The sequence below is a fragment of the Syzygium oleosum genome, unplaced genomic scaffold, assembly GCF_021117445.2.
Source record: "Syzygium oleosum isolate NSW1041296 unplaced genomic scaffold, Sole_v2.1 Sole_v2.01, whole genome shotgun sequence".
NCBI lineage: Eukaryota > Viridiplantae > Streptophyta > Magnoliopsida > Myrtales > Myrtaceae > Syzygium > Syzygium oleosum.
In genome coordinates, this window is record NW_026607485.1 from 12,337,301 (window position 1) to 12,358,570 (window position 21,270).

General features: G+C 39.0%; 2 protein-coding genes and 1 long non-coding RNA gene across 3 annotated transcripts; 2 read left to right on the plus strand and 1 right to left on the minus strand.

The window, feature by feature from the left end:
• Positions 1-561: 561 nt before the first annotated feature.
• On the plus strand, positions 562-1,875 carry LOC130138713 (uncharacterized). Its single transcript, XR_008817042.1, has 2 exons — positions 562-1,264; positions 1,568-1,875. It is a non-coding gene; the product is annotated as an uncharacterized LOC130138713 (long non-coding RNA).
• A 4,357-nt stretch (positions 1,876-6,232) lies between these two features.
• Positions 6,233-13,144, plus strand: LOC115683557 (disease resistance protein RPV1-like). Its single transcript, XM_056318547.1, has 5 exons — positions 6,233-7,365; positions 7,715-7,761; positions 9,960-10,638; positions 10,736-11,831; positions 12,164-13,144. Exons 1-5 carry the CDS (start codon positions 6,359-6,361, stop codon positions 13,142-13,144), a joined length of 3,810 nt encoding a protein of 1,269 aa, XP_056174522.1. The 5' UTR covers positions 6,233-6,358.
• Positions 13,145-14,589: 1,445 nt separating this feature from the next.
• On the minus strand, positions 14,590-18,849 carry LOC115683591 (multiple organellar RNA editing factor 2, chloroplastic-like). Its single transcript, XM_030608133.2, has 4 exons — positions 18,349-18,849; positions 17,683-17,780; positions 17,536-17,601; positions 14,590-14,973 (listed from the first exon to the last, which is right to left on the minus strand). Exons 1-4 carry the CDS (start codon positions 18,810-18,812, stop codon positions 14,831-14,833), a joined length of 771 nt encoding a protein of 256 aa, XP_030463993.1. The 5' UTR covers positions 18,813-18,849; the 3' UTR covers positions 14,590-14,830.
• Positions 18,850-21,270: the final 2,421 nt, after the last annotated feature.

The following is a 21,270-nucleotide window of genomic DNA, read 5'->3' on the forward strand; positions in this document are numbered from 1 at the left end:
GTATATGTTCAATTTAGTCCATGAACTATATGAAAATGTACAATATAATCCCTGAACTTGAATTAATGGAAGGAAGTTCAGGGACTATATTGAATATGTATCAAAAGTTCAAAGACCACATTGAACAAATTGAAAGTTCAAGGACCACATTGAACATTGGGTTAAAGTTCATGGACTATATTGAATAAATTAAAAGTTCAGGGACCAAATTGCATGTTGAGTCAAAGTTTAGGGACTGTTTGTGTCATTTTCCCTAACAACAACAACATCAAGCGAGTCCATCAATAAGTGTACTGATAAGGATATAACTTTTCAGAATCTCATGGACAGGCGTCCTTATCAATGTAAAAGTCATTTTTTCCGTTTGTCTACAAGAAAGATAGTCTGTTTCTCTACCATGCAAATTCATAGAAGTCCACTGCATTCACAATTAACAATTGCATTCAAACATCCTGACCAGAAAAATATATACTCAGCTCCAACGATCAAGTCAATACTATCATCTGAGACTTGCCATGCACCATGCATAAGCATTCTCAAAAGCGTGTAAATCAGTTATACTGTTTACAAAGACTAAGGTCCATGCCTCAGTGTGTCAATCAGTTTGCAGCCTGCAAAATAAGCATACTCGTTAAAGACAACCTAAAATTAGTGAGACACTAGTCACTATAAGATCCATAATCAAATTCATGACAAACTCAAAATACAGTGTAATGGTGAAATGTTTTTGTTTCTTCACTGATCTGCAGATCCGTGAAATTTAGATAGGTAAGAATAGTTAAAAGAGACATTTGATATAAGTCCATTAGCATTCAAAGCTAAACATTGTCAACAGACTACTCAGATTTTCCAAGATTGACTATCTTGGCATCAGCTCGCGTCTTCTCTCTTACATTCTTCTTAATTATCTGAGAGTTAAGTATTAATTTGTGTTAATTGAATATCATTAACAGATGAATAATATTAGAAGTGGAATTAGAGGTTATCGTGTAAGTTTCCAGAGTTTCTACATTCACAATATTCTGTTTAGCAATATTTTGTTTCGGACTTCAATTGTAATTTTTCTAGCGGACATGTAGAAGTAACAATCGTGATAATCGAGGCTCTGCCGTATATTTATAGGCGGGCACGAAGGATCTAAACACGGCCTTCTTAATTCCACTTTTCAGCTTGACTTGTAGTGGATAGACGATCTCAGCTTGGTAACTGCTGGTGCTTTTGACAGATGATACCTTGTCTTCCAATGTTTTGGACAGCATGGAAGGTGAAATGTTCTGTTTGTTTCCTTTCTGTTTTTTTTACCAGTCTGGCATTGGTAAATTGAGCTGGAATATCACTCAATTTTCATGCCAATGAACGGTCCTCACGTTGGCATAATTTATATCAAACGGTGCCACCTTACTGTCTCTTGAACTAAATCCTGCAATTTTTCTTTTGCTTGATGGTGTTGCCCAATTACTATTGTAAATCATTTCTTTAATAGGCATTTCTCTGGAAAAAGTCAAACAAAGCCATTGGTTGTCAACTGAAAGCTTTAGAGGGTACACCGTTGATCATGCTTTTGCAGGTTTAGCAGACTACAGTTATAGTTCTTCTTGTAAGCAGCGCAGGGAGCTTTTCTGGTGCCCCACCAGTTACCTGGGTTGCCTTTGGAAGTTCACTGTTGTAATTCTAGTATTTTGAATCTCGAGTCTTTATAGACCATGGTTGCCACTGTGGAGTGCATCATTTGGTCTCTAGAGTGTACACAGTTGCTGCATTACATACATATGCGGATGAGTTCTGTAAATTCAAAAATTTTGAGATACCACGATCCATGCTTGGATATTGTTTTGGACAGCCATTGAATTGCCAAGTTGGAAATGATCTTCTAAAGCTCAGAGATATTTTCTTTGGCAACAGTTACTTGAGAATCTATTGAGGTCTTTTTATTCTTTTACCTGAAACCTTGAAGTAAAATTCCAGTAAAGGCCTCAGTTTTCTACCATCTTGATTTGACTCATTGAATATGTCATTGTTGACCAATTTATGATTTAGGACTTTGCGAACGCACATTGACCACTGAGATCCAAAGGATATGGCTGCTTAATTACTAAGTTTTGTCAAGATGCCTAAATGTTCATCGAAAAAAACGTCTCCAATGCTTTCTTTGATGCTGTGTGTAGGGATCTGCACTCTTGTACTGCAGGCAACACGGGAACCCGAGAAGGAATTACCTTCATTTTCATGTGACGCTCCAATATATGTGCCTATCTTGACTAGTCTATTTCGCCTTTCAAAACCGAAACGGCACAAGATTCACCAGGTCTACTTCTAGTTTCTGCAACGACCTTTCCACCAAATTGTTACTAATAGCCGGTATTGATTCATAGTAAAAGGGAGATGTTATGGAAACAAGAAGACAAAAAGGTTGCAACATATCCATTGGCTTATGCAAACTTATTAGGCTTGACAATGTACGTAATTTATCGCAACTGGAGTATGTCGATAATTTCCTTGAAGTGAATGTTAACTGCTTGAAATAGTTGCATGGTCCAATCTAGTGTCAAGTGTAATGTCTGAAGCTTAGTCCCCTGATCGAGAGTTTCTAAAGGGCATAATATCATCGGAAAGCTAATAATCGATCCCTTATGCATTTCAGGTGACCAAACGCAACAATATAACTCAATACACTTGAACAGAACTCGATATCCATTGATGTATATGATATGATGCTGAAAAATAAAAATTGAATTCTACGCCAGCCATTGCACTGCCAATGTAGACTCTAATGGAAAAAGTGATCAATTGACCGAAATATTTGCAAAAGAAATAGAGGAGCCACTGAGCGAACTCTCAACCTCAGCATTCCTTCACTGAGCTAAAATGATGTTGGTTCCAATATATACAACTTTACAGGCAAAAAATTTGAAGATTTACAAATGGAGAGTGAAAATCACTTTTCTCTTGAGGCAAGCAGAAACCTAAACTAGGAAAGGTAGCAATGAAACAGGGAACAAAAAAGATGCCGATTTTAGATTCAGACAGAGCAACTAATCAACCAATCTTCTCGGTATTGGTATCATCTGCAGGCCATATCACGGTCTCAATCCGCATTAACTCCAAGTTCTCGTCGGAGATTCCTTTGTTAATTTGGCATGATCACATTTCTGCACAGACAACCAACAACGCACGTAAGCATCAATCCCACCCTGATTGGATATTTATGAACTAGATGATGTAAATCTTTGGTACCTTGATCTATTTTCCATATAGGTGAAGACGTGTTACCATCACTCTATCAACGAGGTCGTGTCTCTCCTGTAAATGGCAGAAGAGGAATTGTTATGGTTATTGGATTATGGATATATATTCACTTAAGAGGGCCTATCGATGACGCAAATATACACGCTAAAAGAACATTCATAAAAGGTTTATCCTACATAAACTCTGATCGACACTTTAAACTTAGATACCGTCGATTACGGTTTGAAAAACTCCCGCAACAAAGTCCAAAATAGTGTATGTACGTTGCGTTTCACTGCTTCCACCATAGCAAGAATGGAACCAATCACCCGATAAACCCTCGTGGGAACTGTCGAATTTCCATAGTCCCATGATACATCAATGCTGCACAAATGTAATCTTGAATAGCCGCCGGATAAAAGGTACTACCTTTCTAACACATGAAATCCACAGACAAAACATTTGGATTTAATCAAAACAGCCGATAGATAACTATCATATTGTTTTTCTCGCTCTCCCTGGGATTCAATCCTTGGACACACACCTAGCAAACCGAATCCACGCATCACCAGGCCAAAGCCCTGACGGCATAACTCCGACATCATTTAGTTTATGGTACAAGTGAAAGTTTTCAGCATTTAACATTCTCATCCAGACAAGGATTAGTTTTCTCTGTTTCACCCCCAGAAAAAACACGATAAAGGACCAAACACCAAACCTGAAAAGAATCAAGAAACATGTTCGTAATGTTTCCAAAATCTCCATCAATAACTACAATCGCAAGAAGCCCCACCTAGAAAGTGGTCTCAAGCTCTTACACATCAGGCAGCATACAAGACAAGTATCTCAAACATTGAAAAAGATTAAATTTCTCAAATGCTCACGGTTCTAACATCCTCAAAACCGTCTTCATACTGACCATCCAACTCACTGACAACAACAAGCCCTCCTCCTTCCTTGTGGTGTCGCTTCCCCGAACTCCATCTCATAGCACTTGTCGAAAGTGCTTTTGCCTCGACTCACCCCAATCATGCCAAGAATCACTAAACGAACTCCCGAATGAGGCTTGAAGAAGAAGAAGAAGAAGAAGAAATTAGATGGGATTAACCGTGAGACTTAATTATATTAACTTAACAAATTTTAAGGCTCGATTGTATTTTTTATAAATTTTAAGACTCAGCTGTACTTTATAAGTTTGAAGACTTTTGACGCATTTATCAATGAGTCAAAAAGCCCATTTGGTTCAAAATTACGAAAAATCCCTACAAGACCCAATTCCGTGTCCATGGGTCCTCCACGCAACCCAATGTCCTCAGAAAACAAATAAAACTATATATATATACATCGGTTCCTATTTTCTTACATAATTGTATCAAACCTTTCAAAGTCTAAGAAGTATCAGAATTTTCCACCTCCAATGTGTATTTTTTGACAGACCGGATGGAGTAGCAAATTTTTGGATGTCCAGAATACCATATTCCATAATTTTTTTAAAAATTTCGGAATTTCTGGAAAATAACAGACAATTCGATTATTTTCCGAAAATTAGGAGAAATTCACATGTTGTAGTGTTTTGCGTGTTGGTTCCAACGGAAACGACACGGCAATCAAATGTCGGGTCGGGCCGCATGAGTCATCGAAAGTGACCACGCACGCTTAAAACTAGATTTCTAGAGTATCCAGTTTCAAGTTACAGGCTTCAAGGACTCGATAATCCATCCAAGAACAACCAAATCGCGTGATTTTTGCGTCACCGGAAGGATCACAGGTAATATTCCGAATCCGTACCAAGGATCGACCCTAAAGCTCATGTGCATTGATCCGTAGCTTCGCGAGAAAGTTACCCAGTCACCCACCCGTGGCCGCGGCTTTGGATGCTCGTATCTTCCGGACCACACGCCGGAATCGCTTGCTGTCAAGTCCTGCTGATTCGCGGTGAAGGGAGGCATCTCCACATGCCCTAATCTCGTAACACACTAGAAATCGCGCTCTTAAAAATAGCGGCTAAACTCATTGGGGCCAGAAAAGCCCATTCAATGCGAGATTACATAAATTTCGACCCAATTCCGGGTCCATGGGCCCTATACGTAACCCCAGTGGCCCAGAAACATCGGAGACGCTCAACTTTTGCAGAAAGTAAGTTATTTTTCCAGAAGATAGATGAAAAATATGTAATGTTTTTTTGGGGAAAATACCACCAAAAATCCCAAACTATGCCACTTGTGACAAATTTACCCTAAACTTTTTTTTTGTGACACGAAAAACCTCAAACTATGCCACCTGTGACAAATTTACCATGAACATTTTTTTGTGACACAAAAAATCTCAAACTATGCCACTTGTGACACATTTACCCCACAATACTTTGGCCCATGGGCATTTTCGTCTTTTTCTGGAAATGTCGGATCGCCGGCGAGGGTCGCCCTCGCCAAATCCGGCGTCGGGCGACTTCGCCCGACTCAGGCGAGGTCTGCCCTCGCCGGAGAAGAAAAGAAAAAAAAAGGAAAAAAAACCAGAAAAAGGAAAAAGACGAAAATGTCCATGGCCAAAGTATTGTAGGGTAAATGTGTCACAAGTGATATAGTTTGGGGTTTTTCGTGTCACAAAAAAAAGTTCCGGGTAAATTTATTACAAGTGACATAGTTTGGAGTTTTTTGTGTCATAAAAAAAATTTATGGTAAATTTATTATAAGTGATGTAATTTGAGGTTTTTTATGGTATTTTCCTTTTTTTTTAATCAAGTATTGGTCGTGCTGGTCTTTGAAGGAGTGGGGGAGAAAAAGAATATTTAAAAATGAAAATCGAGAAGAAGACAGAAGCTCTCTGTGCAATTCAGTCAATGATGGCTGGATGAAAAGTCTGTCCTTCCTTGCACCGGAAGTCGCGTGTCTGTCCTTCATTGGATAGATTCATGTCACGCTGTTGATCACAGTGGTGAATGTAAAGTACCTTTCTTCTTGAGACACTTTATTCCTGCTACTGATATCGTTGACCAGGAGGGGGAAAGAGCAAGACGAAGACCTGGAGCTAACGAGGCTGAGGAGACGAAAGAGAAAGAAGCTGTCTTATGCTTGCCATAGCAGTGAGAGCATAGCGTGACCGGATCGTACTCGGGGCTTCTTCTTTTCTGGTTATGATGGCGGCGGGGACTCTGAGTAATCCGGGGCGAAGGTCGGGTGACAGGAGGAGCAGAGCAGCGGGGGAGAACAATCCACCACCCGTGCTGCAGGCTGCGGAAATTCAGGGGGAGAAGCCGGCACGCGCGGCGAACAAGCTGGTCTTCTTGGACCCTTCGGAGGAGGGGTTTGACTTGGAGTACTTTTTGATGGGCAGTACCGAGGTTTTAGGGAAAGGGACCGTCGGGACGTCTTACAAGACGGTCCTGGAGGACAGGAGGACGGTGGCTGTGAAGAGGCTGAGGGATGTGGCCTTGCCCGTTGGTGAATTCAGGAAGACGGTGAACGCATTGGGAGCGATGCGACACGAGAATCTACTCCCCCTGAAGGCTTACTATTACAGTAGAGACGAGAAGCTCCTGTTGTTCGATTACGTGCCCCTGAGAAGCTTGTACGGACTTTTACATGGAGGCAGTCGGTCGGAAAAGACCCTGCTTAGCTGGGAAATCAGGCGCGGCATCGCTCTTGGAGCTGCCCGGGCCATAGAGTACTTGCATTCTCAAGGTCCCAATGTCTTCCATGGAAAAATCAAGTCAACCAATGTCCTCCTCACGGCATCCTATGATCCGTTAGTTTCCGATTACGGCCTGACCCACATCCAGGCGCCTGCGAATGGCACATCGAAGGCCGCTGACCCTCAAAAGGAGGATGTCTACAGCTTTGGGGTGTTTCTTGTGGAGCTTCTAACTGGGAAAATGCCTGATGGGGCTGATCTTGCATTTTTGGTTAAGCCCACCACCGGAAAGCACTGGACTGTTGATGCTTTCGATCCTGAGTTGGGAGATTGCCAGAATTTCCAGGATGAGTTAGTGGGACTGTTGCACGTGGCGATGGCTTGTGCATCCGACTTCCCTCCGACGCGCCCTTCGATGTCTAAAGTACGGAGGATGATTGAAGACCGGCAGTCACAGCCACTGCCCGACCAGATCATCCAAGAGAAAGATGATTTGTCTAAAAGGACAAGGTGAGTCGATTTTTTAGAAACTGCTGAAGTTTACAACTGGGATCGTCTAAATTCTTTATGACAACATTACCAACATAAATCTATTTGACCTTTTACTATGCACATTTGATGCAATGAACAACGACAGCAAGTAGCTCCCATTCCCGAGCAAATTATTGGTTTACAGACTTACAATCTGTCCTAGTCTACAGAGATAATTTTCTCCACCATAAAGTACGTGTTATGTAAAATGAAGTAACATGACTTTTGGTTTTACCTGAGTGCAATTCTAGTGTGTCAAGATGCTTGATGTTAAGCATATGGATTAATCCTGGTGCACTCTGGCCTTACTCTGGATATTCTCTTACAGGAATCTGCCCGATGGAGGGGTGTTGGAAGTTTCAGACAGAGTCTATGGTAAGCTTTAACGTATTCAGTCTCGGTATGCTTACAATAGTTTATATGTGTAGTATTGTCAGATTCCAGGATTCTATGTATGCTCCTTTATTTTAGTGGTTGGGTGGAATAACAGTCTCTAGTCTTATTTTCTGACATTTTCCTCCTCTAGGAGCACTGTAGTACTTCAACAATATGGGAATTAGTGGAAAACCAGTGTGAAAACTAGGAATGAATTAGGCATATCATAGGTCAAAAGATCAGAGAAGCTTGTGTACTGTAGTTTTTGGTTTTTTTTCCCATTTTGGTCATAAAACTGGACTCTAGGCTCATGAAACAAATGCAGACTAAAACTTCTAGGATTGACAACTTTGTTACTTTGCAAAGGAAGCATAAACTTTCTGTCTAGGAGTTAGTAGGGCTGTTGCATCTTGTTGACCACCTCCGATCAAATAGTTTCTCACCACAAGCATTAACTTCCATAGAAGCATGTCATTGCATTTTATATCACTTCTGATTTCGAGTTCATTTCTTGCCTCAGCTAAAAGGAAATTCTTGAACCAATCCACACTTGAATGGTACCATTCACACAACCCATAGCCCTGCTTTAACCTGGGAGCATATCCATGCTCATGCAAACCAACTTCAAGCAACTGCATAACCTCAGTAGCTTTTGAAGGTGCACCAATGTTTTATAGACCAGCCAAATGGCATTGGGACTCAACTCTGATAAGAAGAGTTCAGTTCATGCCGGATTGAAGAGAAGAAATCCCATAAATCGTCAATGATTGCTAGGCTATCAGACTGTTGAGACTAACCTGAAACCGGAGTAGGTCAATCCAGTGCCCATTTTGAAGGACCATAGCATGGAAATACTAGCTATCTTGTAAGCTTTTTCAGCAGGACAAAAAATGCCCACCTCTTAAAAGAGCAGGGGGAGGGTTTTTTCTCAGTGGGCCCGCTTCACTTGGTTAAGTGGGCGCATGAATCATTCACCTAGATTTTTTAAAAATATAAAATAGATGCTATTTTCTTTGAAAGTCTGGAAAGCCTAGAAGTAGAAAGAGATAAACCTTCGATGGAGCTACTTGGCCACAAGCCCTTTCTGTAATTGCTTGCTGGTTAATCACAAAGGCTCTTGCGGGCGCTACTGTCTAGTCATAAATGCATATTTCGCCATTCCCAAATGAACTTGCTGGTGAAAGGTCATAAGCATTCAATAGGTTTATCTGCAGAAGATTCTCATGAGGTGCTTATCCTTCAAGTTCAGGGGATCATTTCATTAGTTGATTCATCACTAGTCTGGAAATATCAATCACGCTGCACCTCTATGGAAATGATTTGCGGTACATGTATCCTACTTTACAAGAAACTTAACTAGTCACTCTTTTCTGGAAGTTTACGAGGTTATTTCTTCGGTTTAGTTTCTAAATAACTTTTGACAGCGTAGCAAGTCATCATATGCGATTTGGAAGCTATGTTGCATGAGTACTTCATTTTACCTCAAGAATTTAATTCATTTCATGGTCTATCAAGTTTATACTGAGCCCAAAGGAAGGACACTTGATGATAGATGTCTCCTTCTAGCTTCATCTATATTTGTACGGAAATCTTATGCACATAATTGTTTTCATATGTTGATGTGGATGCAGTGTTTGAACACTGTCTTACCACGGATTGGTCCGCTTTTGGCCAAATTACCACGGACTGGTTGAAGGATGACGAATATGAGTTTTACATGAGAGGCATAGTTGCAAAACTCCAAGACCAATTTCCTGCTGCCTCTTTCATGGTGCTCAATTTTGGAGAGCAAGAAAACCAAAGCCAAATGGCTAAAGTGTTCACTGAAATAGCAGTTTGATCAATTGGCGAGACACATAGACAACACAAACGTGAAATAGACAGTCATCCCCTAGATGAAGGAATTGTTTTGGCTAGTATTACCATGTAATGCTCCTATAATAACTACCACATAATTTCCTTGTCGATTTTCCTTTTAATTAGATGAAAATCTATGAATATGGAATAAAATCACTTTGGACTCAAAATTTCACAAGTTGTAGCTACTGTCTACAGGGATAGGTGTCATATCACCACGATTTATAACTTAAAAGGAAATTTCTACTGAACATAATAAATTTCCTTGAAGTTGCCTCGCCTTCTGCAATTGCCTGAATTCTCTTTGTGGTTATTATTGCTTAACATTTTTCGTAAAACAGGTGAAAACACAGAATCTTTGAGGGGAGAAGAAATAGCAGCTGTGACAGAAACAAAAATGGGGGTAACTTCTGTCAGTGACTCGGCATCCTCATCGGCTATCAATAATGGTAGTGTGGAAGCTACTGCTGCAGGTGTCTCCAACTCACCGCAATTCCCTGATATGATGCTGCCGAAACAGGAAAAACAATACCAGCAGGACGGCTCACCATCATCAACCTCCAGGTCATCTGGATATGACTATGATGTTTTCTTGAGTTTTAGGGGGCCAGATACTCGTTTAGGCATTACAAATTTCCTCTATACCAGGTTGTTAGATGCTAGAATCCACACATTTAAGGATGATGAAGAGCTCCGAGTTGGAGAGGAGTTTGGTCCTGAGTTGCTCAAAGCTATCAGCCAATCAAAAATTGCAATTCCCATCTTTTCCAAGGGCTATGCCTCTAGTAAATGGTGTCTTGATGAGTTGGTCAAAATTGTGGAGTGTAGTGAAATAAGGAGACAGAAGGTTATGCCCATATTTTATGACGTTGCTCCGGCAGAGGTTCGTCATCAAATTGGGTCTTATAAAGAAGCCTTTCTTTTGCATAAGGAGAAATTTGGTGCGAAGGTCAGTGAGTGGAAAGCTGCTCTCAAACACGTTGCCGATCTAAACGGATGGGACAATTCAAAGAAGAATAGGTATGTCATTTTCTGGGTTATCACTTTGGCGCAATGTTTTCCATAATATTACCTTGTTGTTCTAATTATGTTTTCCCTTTTCCTTTCATAATATTAGAGGTGAAGGAGAACTGATAGACGAGATTGTCCAGAAGGTTATAGATGAGTTGAAAACGGCTTATCTGCTGGTGACAGACTACTTGGTCGGAGTTGAAAATCGTGTGAAGGAAATCCATACAATGATGTGTGGTGACTCGGAGGATATAAGAATTCTCGGAATCCATGGTATGGGGGGTGTTGGAAAGACTACTCTTGCCAAAATCATCTACAACCAGCTGTCACATAATTTTGAAGCTCATTGCTTCCTTTCTAACATCAGCGAAACTTCGAAGCTAAAGGGCATCGAAGGTTTACAGAATCAACTAATCTCTGACGTTCTAAAAAAAAAGTGGTCAAACATTAGCAATGTTGAGGAAGGAATTAAGAGAATAAAAGAAAGGTTATGGGATAGAAAGGTTCTGGTGCTATTTGATGATGTTGATCAAATGACTCATTGGGATGCACTGGTAGGAAAACCTGCATGGTTTGGTTTAGGAAGTACGATTATCATAACTAGTAGAAACAAGGATATTATCGAGGTTCCTGAGGTTAATTATCCATATGAGCTTAGGAGCATGAACTTCAATCAATCTCTTCAACTTTTTTGCAAACATGCTTTTGGAAGAGATTACCCTTCGGATGACTATGTTGCTATCTCCACAGAAGTGGTCAAAAGTACGGGAGGTCTTCCTCTTGCTCTTGAGGCTATAGGTAAGCTACTTCCGCGTAGAAGGAAAGATGTTTGGGATGAGATATTGAAGAAGTTGAAACAAGTTCCTCTCAATGAAGTAAAAAGAAATTTGAAAATAAGTTATGATGCCTTGGATAAATGGCAAAAGCATCTCTTTCTTGATATAGCTTGTCTTTTCACTGGATTTGATCAACGGGTAGTGCTCCACTTGTGGAAAGATTCCAATCTCTTCCCAGAGGAAGGTCTTGAAGTCCTTCAAAAAATGTCTTTGATAAAAATCGACGAACACAATAAGCTATGGATGCATGCTCAGCTAAGAGGCCTTGGTAGAGACATTTTTCGTCGAAAATGTTATAAGGAACGAGAACAGCAAACTTGGTTGCGGAACCATGAGGAAGGTTTGGACATGGTGATGGAAACGAAGGTAAAGTTGCATTTCAGTTACTTTATCCCCATCAAGCGGAAAAATTTCATGCCTTTTCACTGTGATTGTTTGCTCAATAATGTTTAAGGGAAGTTATTTCTTATCTCATGATTATTGTTTCCATAAGAATTGAATTCAAAAATTCCTTTCAGGTTCTATTTGCATCTAATGTTCGGCTTAGCTGAATAAGTCGAGATTGGATTGATCGATATATAGTATAGAAAGAAAAGAAAGTGAGGGAACTTGTTTTTTTGGTTATACTAATGCTTAGATTTATTTTTCATATTTGGAAAGACGATTATTATACTTGCCCTTTTGTTTTACTGTCGCAGGGAACAAAAAAAATTGAAGCTCTTTGCCGAAAGTTTGACCCTCAGTTGATATACTGTTTTGCAAAAGAAGAAGTTGAGAGGCTATCTAATCTAAGATACCCTGAAGTGAGGGTTTTCCCGGATAACTGGCCTTCAAATGATTTCCCAGCCAATCTACAAAACAATATGCTTATGCTTTCCAAGTTGAGATGCCTTTCGTGGCATCATTTTCCCTTGGAAGTTAAGATCACCAATTTTTCCATGATGAACATAGTCATTCTGCATTTGTGGCACTGCCTTTATCTAACTGACATCCAAAGCATTGAAGGCTTGGCTAGTCTCAGAATTTTGAAGCTCATAGAAATTCCGCTACTGGAGAGATTACCCGATTTATCAAACTTGAAGAAGCTCAATGAACTACACTTGGGGCACTGCCATAATCTAATTGATGTGCAAAGCATTGAAGGCTTGGGGAATCTCAGAACTTGGAAGCTCATAGAAATTCCGCTACTGAAGAGATTACCTGATCTATCAAACTTGAAGAAGCTCACCGAACTTTACTTGCGGTACTGTCATCGTCTAACTGAAATAAAAAGCTTTGATGGTTTGGAGAATTTGATGATCTTAAAGCTAGGTGAACTGCCTCTACTTGAGAGATTGCCCAATTTATCAAACTTGAAGAAGCTTACACAACTTGACCTGCGACGATGTCATAATCTTGTGAAGATTCAAGGAAGATTGGAGTCATTGGAAGACTTGTGCATACAAGGATGCAAATCTTTAGATGAGGTGCTTGATCCAGCTTCAAGTTTCAAGAAACTAAAATCTTTGCGAATACATGATTGCAAGAAGTTACATCTTGACAGGATATGGGTCTCGAAATTCGAAATATCCGATAGAGTATATGGAAATTCGAAATGTTTACTACTGAGTAAGATGGGCATTTGTGTTTGTCTGCTCGGTAGACAGTTCTTTTTGCCATCCCTGCCACAGTTAAAATAGACAACGTACACATTGTATTGAAACAAGAGTTGATCAGGTCAGCCTCCTATCATAACAATCTTAGTGGAACTAGATTTTCTACTAATACAATTATTAATTCTGTCCAAAATAAGAGTTGATTAGGTCATCCTCTCGTCATGAATTAATTGGAATTTTTACGGAATACAGTAGATCAACATCAAGGTATCTTCCTTACCCAAAAAAAAAAAAAACATCAAGGTATCTAGTCAACATGTATGACTCATTGTGCACACTCGATATTGTATCTTTTGATAAAACCCAACAGCATCCTGAGGGGTTGAGCCAATGGTTGTCTCAGTACTTAGCGAGTGGGTTGACCATTTCAATGTCTCCATGTGGAAGACTTATTGATCTTCCCGAACTTAGGACATGACTTGTATTATAAGTACACTCTCTAGTTCCATTTTTGCTATATTATGGGTGGGGACAACTTCAATAGTCATAAGCACTGGTTCCTTTATATATATATATATATATATATATATATGTGTGTGTGTGTGTGTGTGTGGAATCCAATGAGGAAAGGCAGTCACTAAAATTATTTCGTTTATAACTTTTTGATATCATAGGTATATTTTCTCTACCCACTATATATGTACACACACAACCGTGCTCCACCATAAACAATGCTCATGGAGCACGGGTGAGCACTCCAGTACCATCACTCAAAACACTCTCATTCTTCGGTTATAACAGGTTCTCTCTTTATAAAGAGTGGATGCGTTTAGATTTTTTTAGCCCATATTTTGTAGTTGGCAATGACTGATTATGGTGGTAGTTCGGTAGATTATTCTTAACTTACATTTTCATGAATTTGCGGCAGATTACTCCCTAGTCCCTGTAGCTGATTTGTTCTCAGTATGAATGGGCATGACTTCATCTTTTCATAATTATATTTGTTTTCATTTTATCTTTCTTCTTTAAACGGTTAGATCTTTTTATAAAAAAAAAATTGTAGAGGCTCCGAGATAAAGACTTCGTCGCAACGTAAGGTGCATCCTCTACCGAAAGCAAGTTAAGACACGGTTGCGACGCATGCAGACAATTCCATTTGATCTTCGTCATGACTTTTTCGTATCAGGTTTTAAGACACGGGCGGGAACGAACTTCCTCGCCTTTGTCTCTTATATCTAATGAACAAACTCACGAGCTAACACAATATTTTCTGAGCTAATTCGTCCTGGAACCAATGCCCTCAAGAGTTTAGACACCAGAGAATCAAGAACTCCTTCCGAACAAATCAGCCGGTACCTTGGCAAAGATTTTCTAAGGAACATCATCCTTAATTTACGACAAAAGAGCTGTCTCAGAACCCATCAATATCAATTATTCCATACGAATGCATCTCTGAAACTCGACAAAGGCAGCAATTCAGTTCATTCACTCTTGTCTGGACCAAGAACACCACCAATTTTCAGACTCGGTATAAAATAACAGCTTTATATGAATATTCTTCAGCGATGGAATTCCAAGCACAGGGCTTACATGCATCATCTCAACATTAAACAGAGTTCATGCAAATCTGAAAGAGCAGCACAAAATAAATCCATTCACCCCGGTCCAAAGTCGACTAAGCATATTGCAGGAACATGGATAAAGACTTGCCACCCCGCACGGCATACTCTAAACAGAACCCATATACATATTGTTAACCAATTTCTCAGATCAACCCATGTTCTCTCTACGGCGGACGTATCTTGTTCTGTCATTGTATCTTGGCCTGTCCTTAGCTCTCTGAGGTTGCGGCTCCACTCTCCTTTGCCTCTCAGGTGATCTTTGAACAATCTCTCCATTCACAAACAGCTCAGCTACAACATATAGCAAGACCGCAGTATAAGTTAATACCCTTCTATGACATCAAGATCAGCTAGAAACTAATACACTAGTAAGTTCAAACAAAAAGGTGAATTGGATTTGTATATGCTCCATATTTAGAGATGGCATGCATGACATGCTACCACATCTTAATATCCCCGGATTTGTACCATGCCTTAGAATTACGACAAAGCATGCTGATGAGCCTTTAATATTCCCATTTCCATTTTTTTCGCAACTCCGTCGTACATGGAGCATCCAAGCCAAAGGACACAAGTCCCGGGGGGGCAACTACGTCAAAGGATACCCATGTGGCGCTAATAAAGAAAAAAGGACCATTCTATACATGGAAATTAAGTAAAAAGGGTAAAATGACCATTTTTATCATCTGCACTACAGAGTATAATCAATTGGCCAGCAATCTACCACAACCACCCTCTACCGCATTTTTGCTGAGACTCCACAAAAGGACTTCTAAACCGAATGCTTTTACCTTGATTTATTTTCTCAATAAGCCTATGACAAACCAAGACGACAGCGCTTTTCCAAAAAGTGATTTTGAAAATTTTTCTTTAGCGAACGATTTTTCAGAACCCAAAACAAGAACTGTTTAATGTTTTCAAGTGGAGAAGAAACTTTTATCAACATCTATTAGACAATAGTTTCCACATACATAGTAATGAAATAAAAAAAATCAACTTTTACATTTGTCTCTTTGAACAAAAAAGAGAACAGCAGCAAAAACAACCAAAAATCATTTTGAAGCAAAAACAAGAACATTGTAAAGAACAGTTAATTTATATAGATTGCCAAACAAGTCCATAATATTAAATATTTTTCAAAATGGAGAGCTCTACACAGTATCTTAAAGCATTGCCAAAACGAGGCCAAAGTATTTCCCATGTGGAATACAAAGAAGTGGTACTGCTGTCACAGTAACAACATTAACCAAGTCTATTGACAAATGCAGGAATAAGGATATAACTTTTCAGAATCTCATGCACAGGCCACCTTATCCATGTAAAAGTCTTTTTTTTTTCGGTATTGTCTACAAGAATAAAGTCTGTTTCTCTACCATGCGAAATTCATAGAAGTAGACGGCATTCACATTTAACAACCGCATTCAATCATCCTGAGCAGAAAAAAGATATGTTCAGCTCTATCGATTAAGTCAATATTATTTTCTGAGACTTGCAATGCACCATGCGAAAGCATTCTCAAAAGCGCATAAATCATTATATTGTTTACAAAAATTAAGGTCCATGTCTCGGTGCGTCAATCAGTTTGCAGCCAGCAAAATAAGCATACTTGTTAAAGACCGCCTAAAATTATTGAGACACTAGTCACTATAAGATCCATAATCAAACTCATGACAAACTCAAAATACAGTGTAATGATGAAGTGTTTCTGTTTCATCACTGATCTGCATATCCATGAAATTTAGATAGCTGAGAATAGTTAAGAGAGACATTTGATATAATTCCATTAGCATTCAAAGCTAAACATTGTCAACAGACTCCTCACCTTCGCCAAGATGGACTATCATGCTGGCAGATGTCCCCAATCGACACATTTTAGTTATTCATCACTAACAACACTCACCCATGCAATAAAATAACCAATCAGACTTGTGATGAAACAGAATTTAGTGTAACGATGAAGTACTTCTGTTTCATCTCCACTGAACTGCAGCTACATGGAACTAGAAAGCTGAGCATAGTTAAGAGAGACATTTGATATTAGTCCATTAGCATTCAAAGCTGAACATTGTCGACAGACTCTTCAGCTTTGCCAAGATGGACTATCATGCATTTAGAAATCTTTAATAGACAAATTTTAGTTATCATCACCCACAACACACACTCATACTCACTAGGGAAACAACATATATGCATAACCAGTCATTAAACTAAAATCATCCTATGTTGACTCCACACGAGTGATTCCACCATTAAGAATGGCATAAAGTCCCAGCAGAAACGCAGCCTTGAACTTTTCTTTGTCAACTACACATGCAAAGTTTATAACTAATTGAACAAACAAACATATATTTTTACACTCAAACATAAATGGTGGAGACATAACACCTTTTAAAAGTAAGCAATTTCTTCTTTCAGTTCATTAAATGCATCAAGCTCATAGCACATTGAAAAAGACACAGCTTCGTCTGATCAGGATATCCTACGAAATTCTACAGTTCATGCTCTAGATGCGTGAATGTATTTCACTATGCTCTCCACATCTAATCTTTCATTAAACATTCACACTGATGCCTCTAGGGCACCACAACATGCAAGGTGAGAACAACCAAAATTCTTGCCCAGTCAAAACAAGTCATTCAGCAATCAAATCCAGTTTTATAGGTAAGCCAGGCTTTCAGAAACTAAAGAAACAATATTGAAGCCATTATTTACCCTTGAAATATACTCAAGATCCAACGAAAAACGAAAAATAATATATCCACATTTTAACCGTCAATATGTCATTACCAAACTATATGCCACAATGATAAATAGAGGATAGCTCACGATTCATCTAAAAGGAACAAGCCTTACCCCCATAGTCCTTGTACTCAGGATCAACATAGGAGTCTGGAAGCACAAACAATACCCCAGGCAAACCTGTTCACAAATACAAATTATTTCAGAGCTGAGGAATAGACCAGCTTAAAGAAACCAGATAAAGAGAGAAAGACAACTGACCTTCAAGCTTGTTTGATGTCTCCTCATCAATCTCACAGCCGAACCCAGTATATCTCTCACAGGACACGTTGTATATCTTCTGCTTCGATTCCTCCTCACTGATGCACATTAGCAAACACAAGGGACACTAAAATCAACCTAAAGCCCCAACATTTCATCATCTAAATCATTAGCACATCTGATGCAAACTCGCTCATCAATATCACATAACTTTCAAATGTCAAACACAATCAAACACGGGGATTATCAATCCAAAAGGCATAGCCTAAAATCTATAAAGAAGGACCTCCAATCAGTTCGTACAGTAAGCACTACACGGGGCAAAAGAAACAAATTCGACTTCTTGACTTAGTAACTAATACACAGTTCATAACAGAACCAACCTTACTACCTGCACCAACATTTCTATTAATAATCTGAACTCTAGTAAACTTATGCCAAAACTCCTTACATTTCGGGTTTTCTACAGGGGTTCCTATGTAATTCATCATGTCAGAGGAGTGTTACCAAAACATTTCACACGAACAAAGGGTGTCCGAAACCGTAACCATATCCAAAAGTGGGCATCTCCGCGCATTTCTAACAAATTACTTTACGTCAATGCAACTTATCCTTTCTTATATCTTCCAAACCACGAGGAAAACAGAATAAGGGTAAACCCACTACCTCCCGACAACTTTGGCAAGGGTTTGGATATAACAATCGATCATCTGCTGCTTCGTGGCGTTCTCACCCCCAGGCTTGTCCATGACGATGAGCCAGTGCTGGTAGTCGCACCCGGGGAACAGCGGCGCCATCTCCGTGGGCGGCCGGTCGCTGAAGTTCGACCCGGAGTTCAGCGGCGAGTACGGGGAGCCCCCCGACCGGTTCACGCGGCACCGTATGGGGGCGAACCGAGCCCCGGCCGCGCCGAAGGAAGCCGACCCGACGGCGCGGGAGAGAGGGCGGCCGAGGGCTCGGCGGCGGAAGAGGAGGGACGGGAGCGGAGGAGGGGAGGTGACGGAGGGCGTGGTCGAGAGGAGGCGCTTGCCGACGAGAGAGAAGATGGTGAGGCGGCCCGCGGCGGCGGCGCCGGAGGCCGTGGCGGTGGCGGTGGCGGTGGCGACGGCGCGTGCTAGGGTTTGGGCCATGGCGGAGAGAGAGCTCGAGGGCGGCGACTGCGAGAGTGAGTAAAAATGACGGTTTAGCAAGGGGATAGAAGGAGGTATACTTATCGCTGCGTTTATTTATTTATTTATTTTTGTCATATATATGCAAAAATTAGGAGCGAGAATGAAAATGAAGCTACGCATCTTTTATCAAGAGCTCCATAATTCAAAGATCAGGCTCCCACTCTTTCACGGAACATGAACGATTCGAAATTTCTTTTTTCAAAAAATAAAAATCGCTTGTATCATTGCTTACAAAAATGAACGAACAAAAAATATTTTCACCATCCACGAAAATATTTAAACATAAATTATTATCGATAATAAGAGTTTTTTCAATTGGCTAATTATTTCAAGCAATATGAGCGATCATTTTTAGGAAAATATTTTTCAAATCGTTCATTTTCCACGAAATAAACGGGCCTTAGTTAGCAAAGTACTTTGAAATTCAACTCAAATCTCTTCCGGTTCAAGCACCTCAATACATTGAATTTAATGCTCCGTTTGTTTCATGAAAAATGGATGATTTAGAAAATATTTTCCTTAAAAAGATCGCTCGTATCGCTTGAAATAATTGGTCAATAAAAATGATTTCATAACCAACTACAATTTCTATTTAATATTTCCGTGGATGATAAAAAAAATATGTTCATTCATTTTTATAAGAGATATAAGCCATTACTTTAAAAAAAATATTTTCTAAATCATTTATTTTTTGTGAAACAAATGAAGCCTAAGTCAAACTCCAACTTAGAAATCGTCGGACCAAGTTTCTCATTAATTTAATAGAGTAATTAAAATTTTACGACTTCCAGACGTGTTTATATATCTGTAGCAAAAAAGTACAAATTATATTATCATTTTTTGTTCTGTCGTATTGTTAAATCTCGAGTGTAGGCTCAAGTCTGAGTTTGAGCTGAAATTATTACAAGTGAAAAGCCATGTGATGTTTCAACATGATATATTTTCAAAGGATGGGACTATTTTCGCTCCCGAAATCACTAAGTCCCGTCTTATTTCATTATAGAAACGAAATTGCTCTTAATCATCCAAATGAAATTCAGATTGGGACCCCAAATTAATTCACTTTACTTCCTTTTTAAGTTTTATTATTTCCAGGTAAGATCAATGATTATGCTTGTCACGTGTTGACTGACCAAAAAAAAAAAACAATGTCACGTGCGTTTTATTAAAAAAATTAATTGGGTGTAACGTTATCATGCATATTAAAAGAATTACGTTTGTTTTTTTTTTTCTTTTTTTAGGTTTTAGTTTTATTCATATTAACTTTGTCGAATAGAGAAATTTTCAAAAAACCTAATTCTTTTCTAAGTTGTCGAGAAAATTTATGAATTAATTGTCAAATAGAATGCAGAAAAATTCGACCATGAACAAAGTTTTACCACGGTTAGATATATGTAGGCTTCTATTTTTATTGTGCATATCATCACTAAATTTTTTTCCTATCAGTTGTCCTTTTACACACACATAATTTTATAGGATGATAAGATGAAACAAAAAAAAACCTCTTTAAAGATTTTCCAAAATAAAATCGCAATTACATTCTTCAATGCAAAAATTAAATAGATGAAATTAAATTAGATCAATGACTAACATAATATAAGGAAAGAAAATTTAAAGGACACAAATTCGTTTGGAATTAACAAAAATTTATATTATCATGAAGTGTTTATAAAAAAATATTATGGTGTCTCAATGTGCATGACTTTTTTTTTTATCTCATTGTTTTTAGTGTACTTTTAGAGTCTCGTATAATTTCTTATATGCTATCTATAAAAGTATCTCATTGATGGTAGAAATAATTATCAATTCTTTGATATAGAAAATGAAGGGGCAAATACCAAAATCATAGCTCAATTTTGACTGGCAAGTGCCATCCACAAACCTATAAGTGAAACCGTACATTGAAAAGATAAAATTACGTCTCCGTGCAAACTATTTTAACATTTTGCTTAAGGTTTTTTTTTTGCTTAAGGTTTGAATGGTTTAGTTTTTAGTTGATTCGGACCATTCGGCTATAGATGCTTAGCGGGGATCCTTGTACATGATGAATAACCAAATTCCAGTTGAAACAAAATCTTTACTCTTTAGGAGAAATCAATGAAAGGACATTAATTCAAATCCTAGATTTTTGTGTTTTGGGTGGGTATGGGAATCTAGAATTTGAGGATTGACAAATAGTAGACGGCCACAAATTTACCAATAAAAGAATGAAAAATTTCATTCATAAGTCTCATGAGAGTGCTTGGAAGTTGGAGCATTGGAAAGTCTTAATAGCATATCAAGCCACTCATAGAGGCCTCCTTAGTTTTGAATGCCGTCTTCCACTCGTGTCCTTCTTGCATCCTAATTTGATGATAATCACTCCTCAAATTTATCTTGGAAAATATAGTAGAACCATGCAATTCGTTAAGCATAT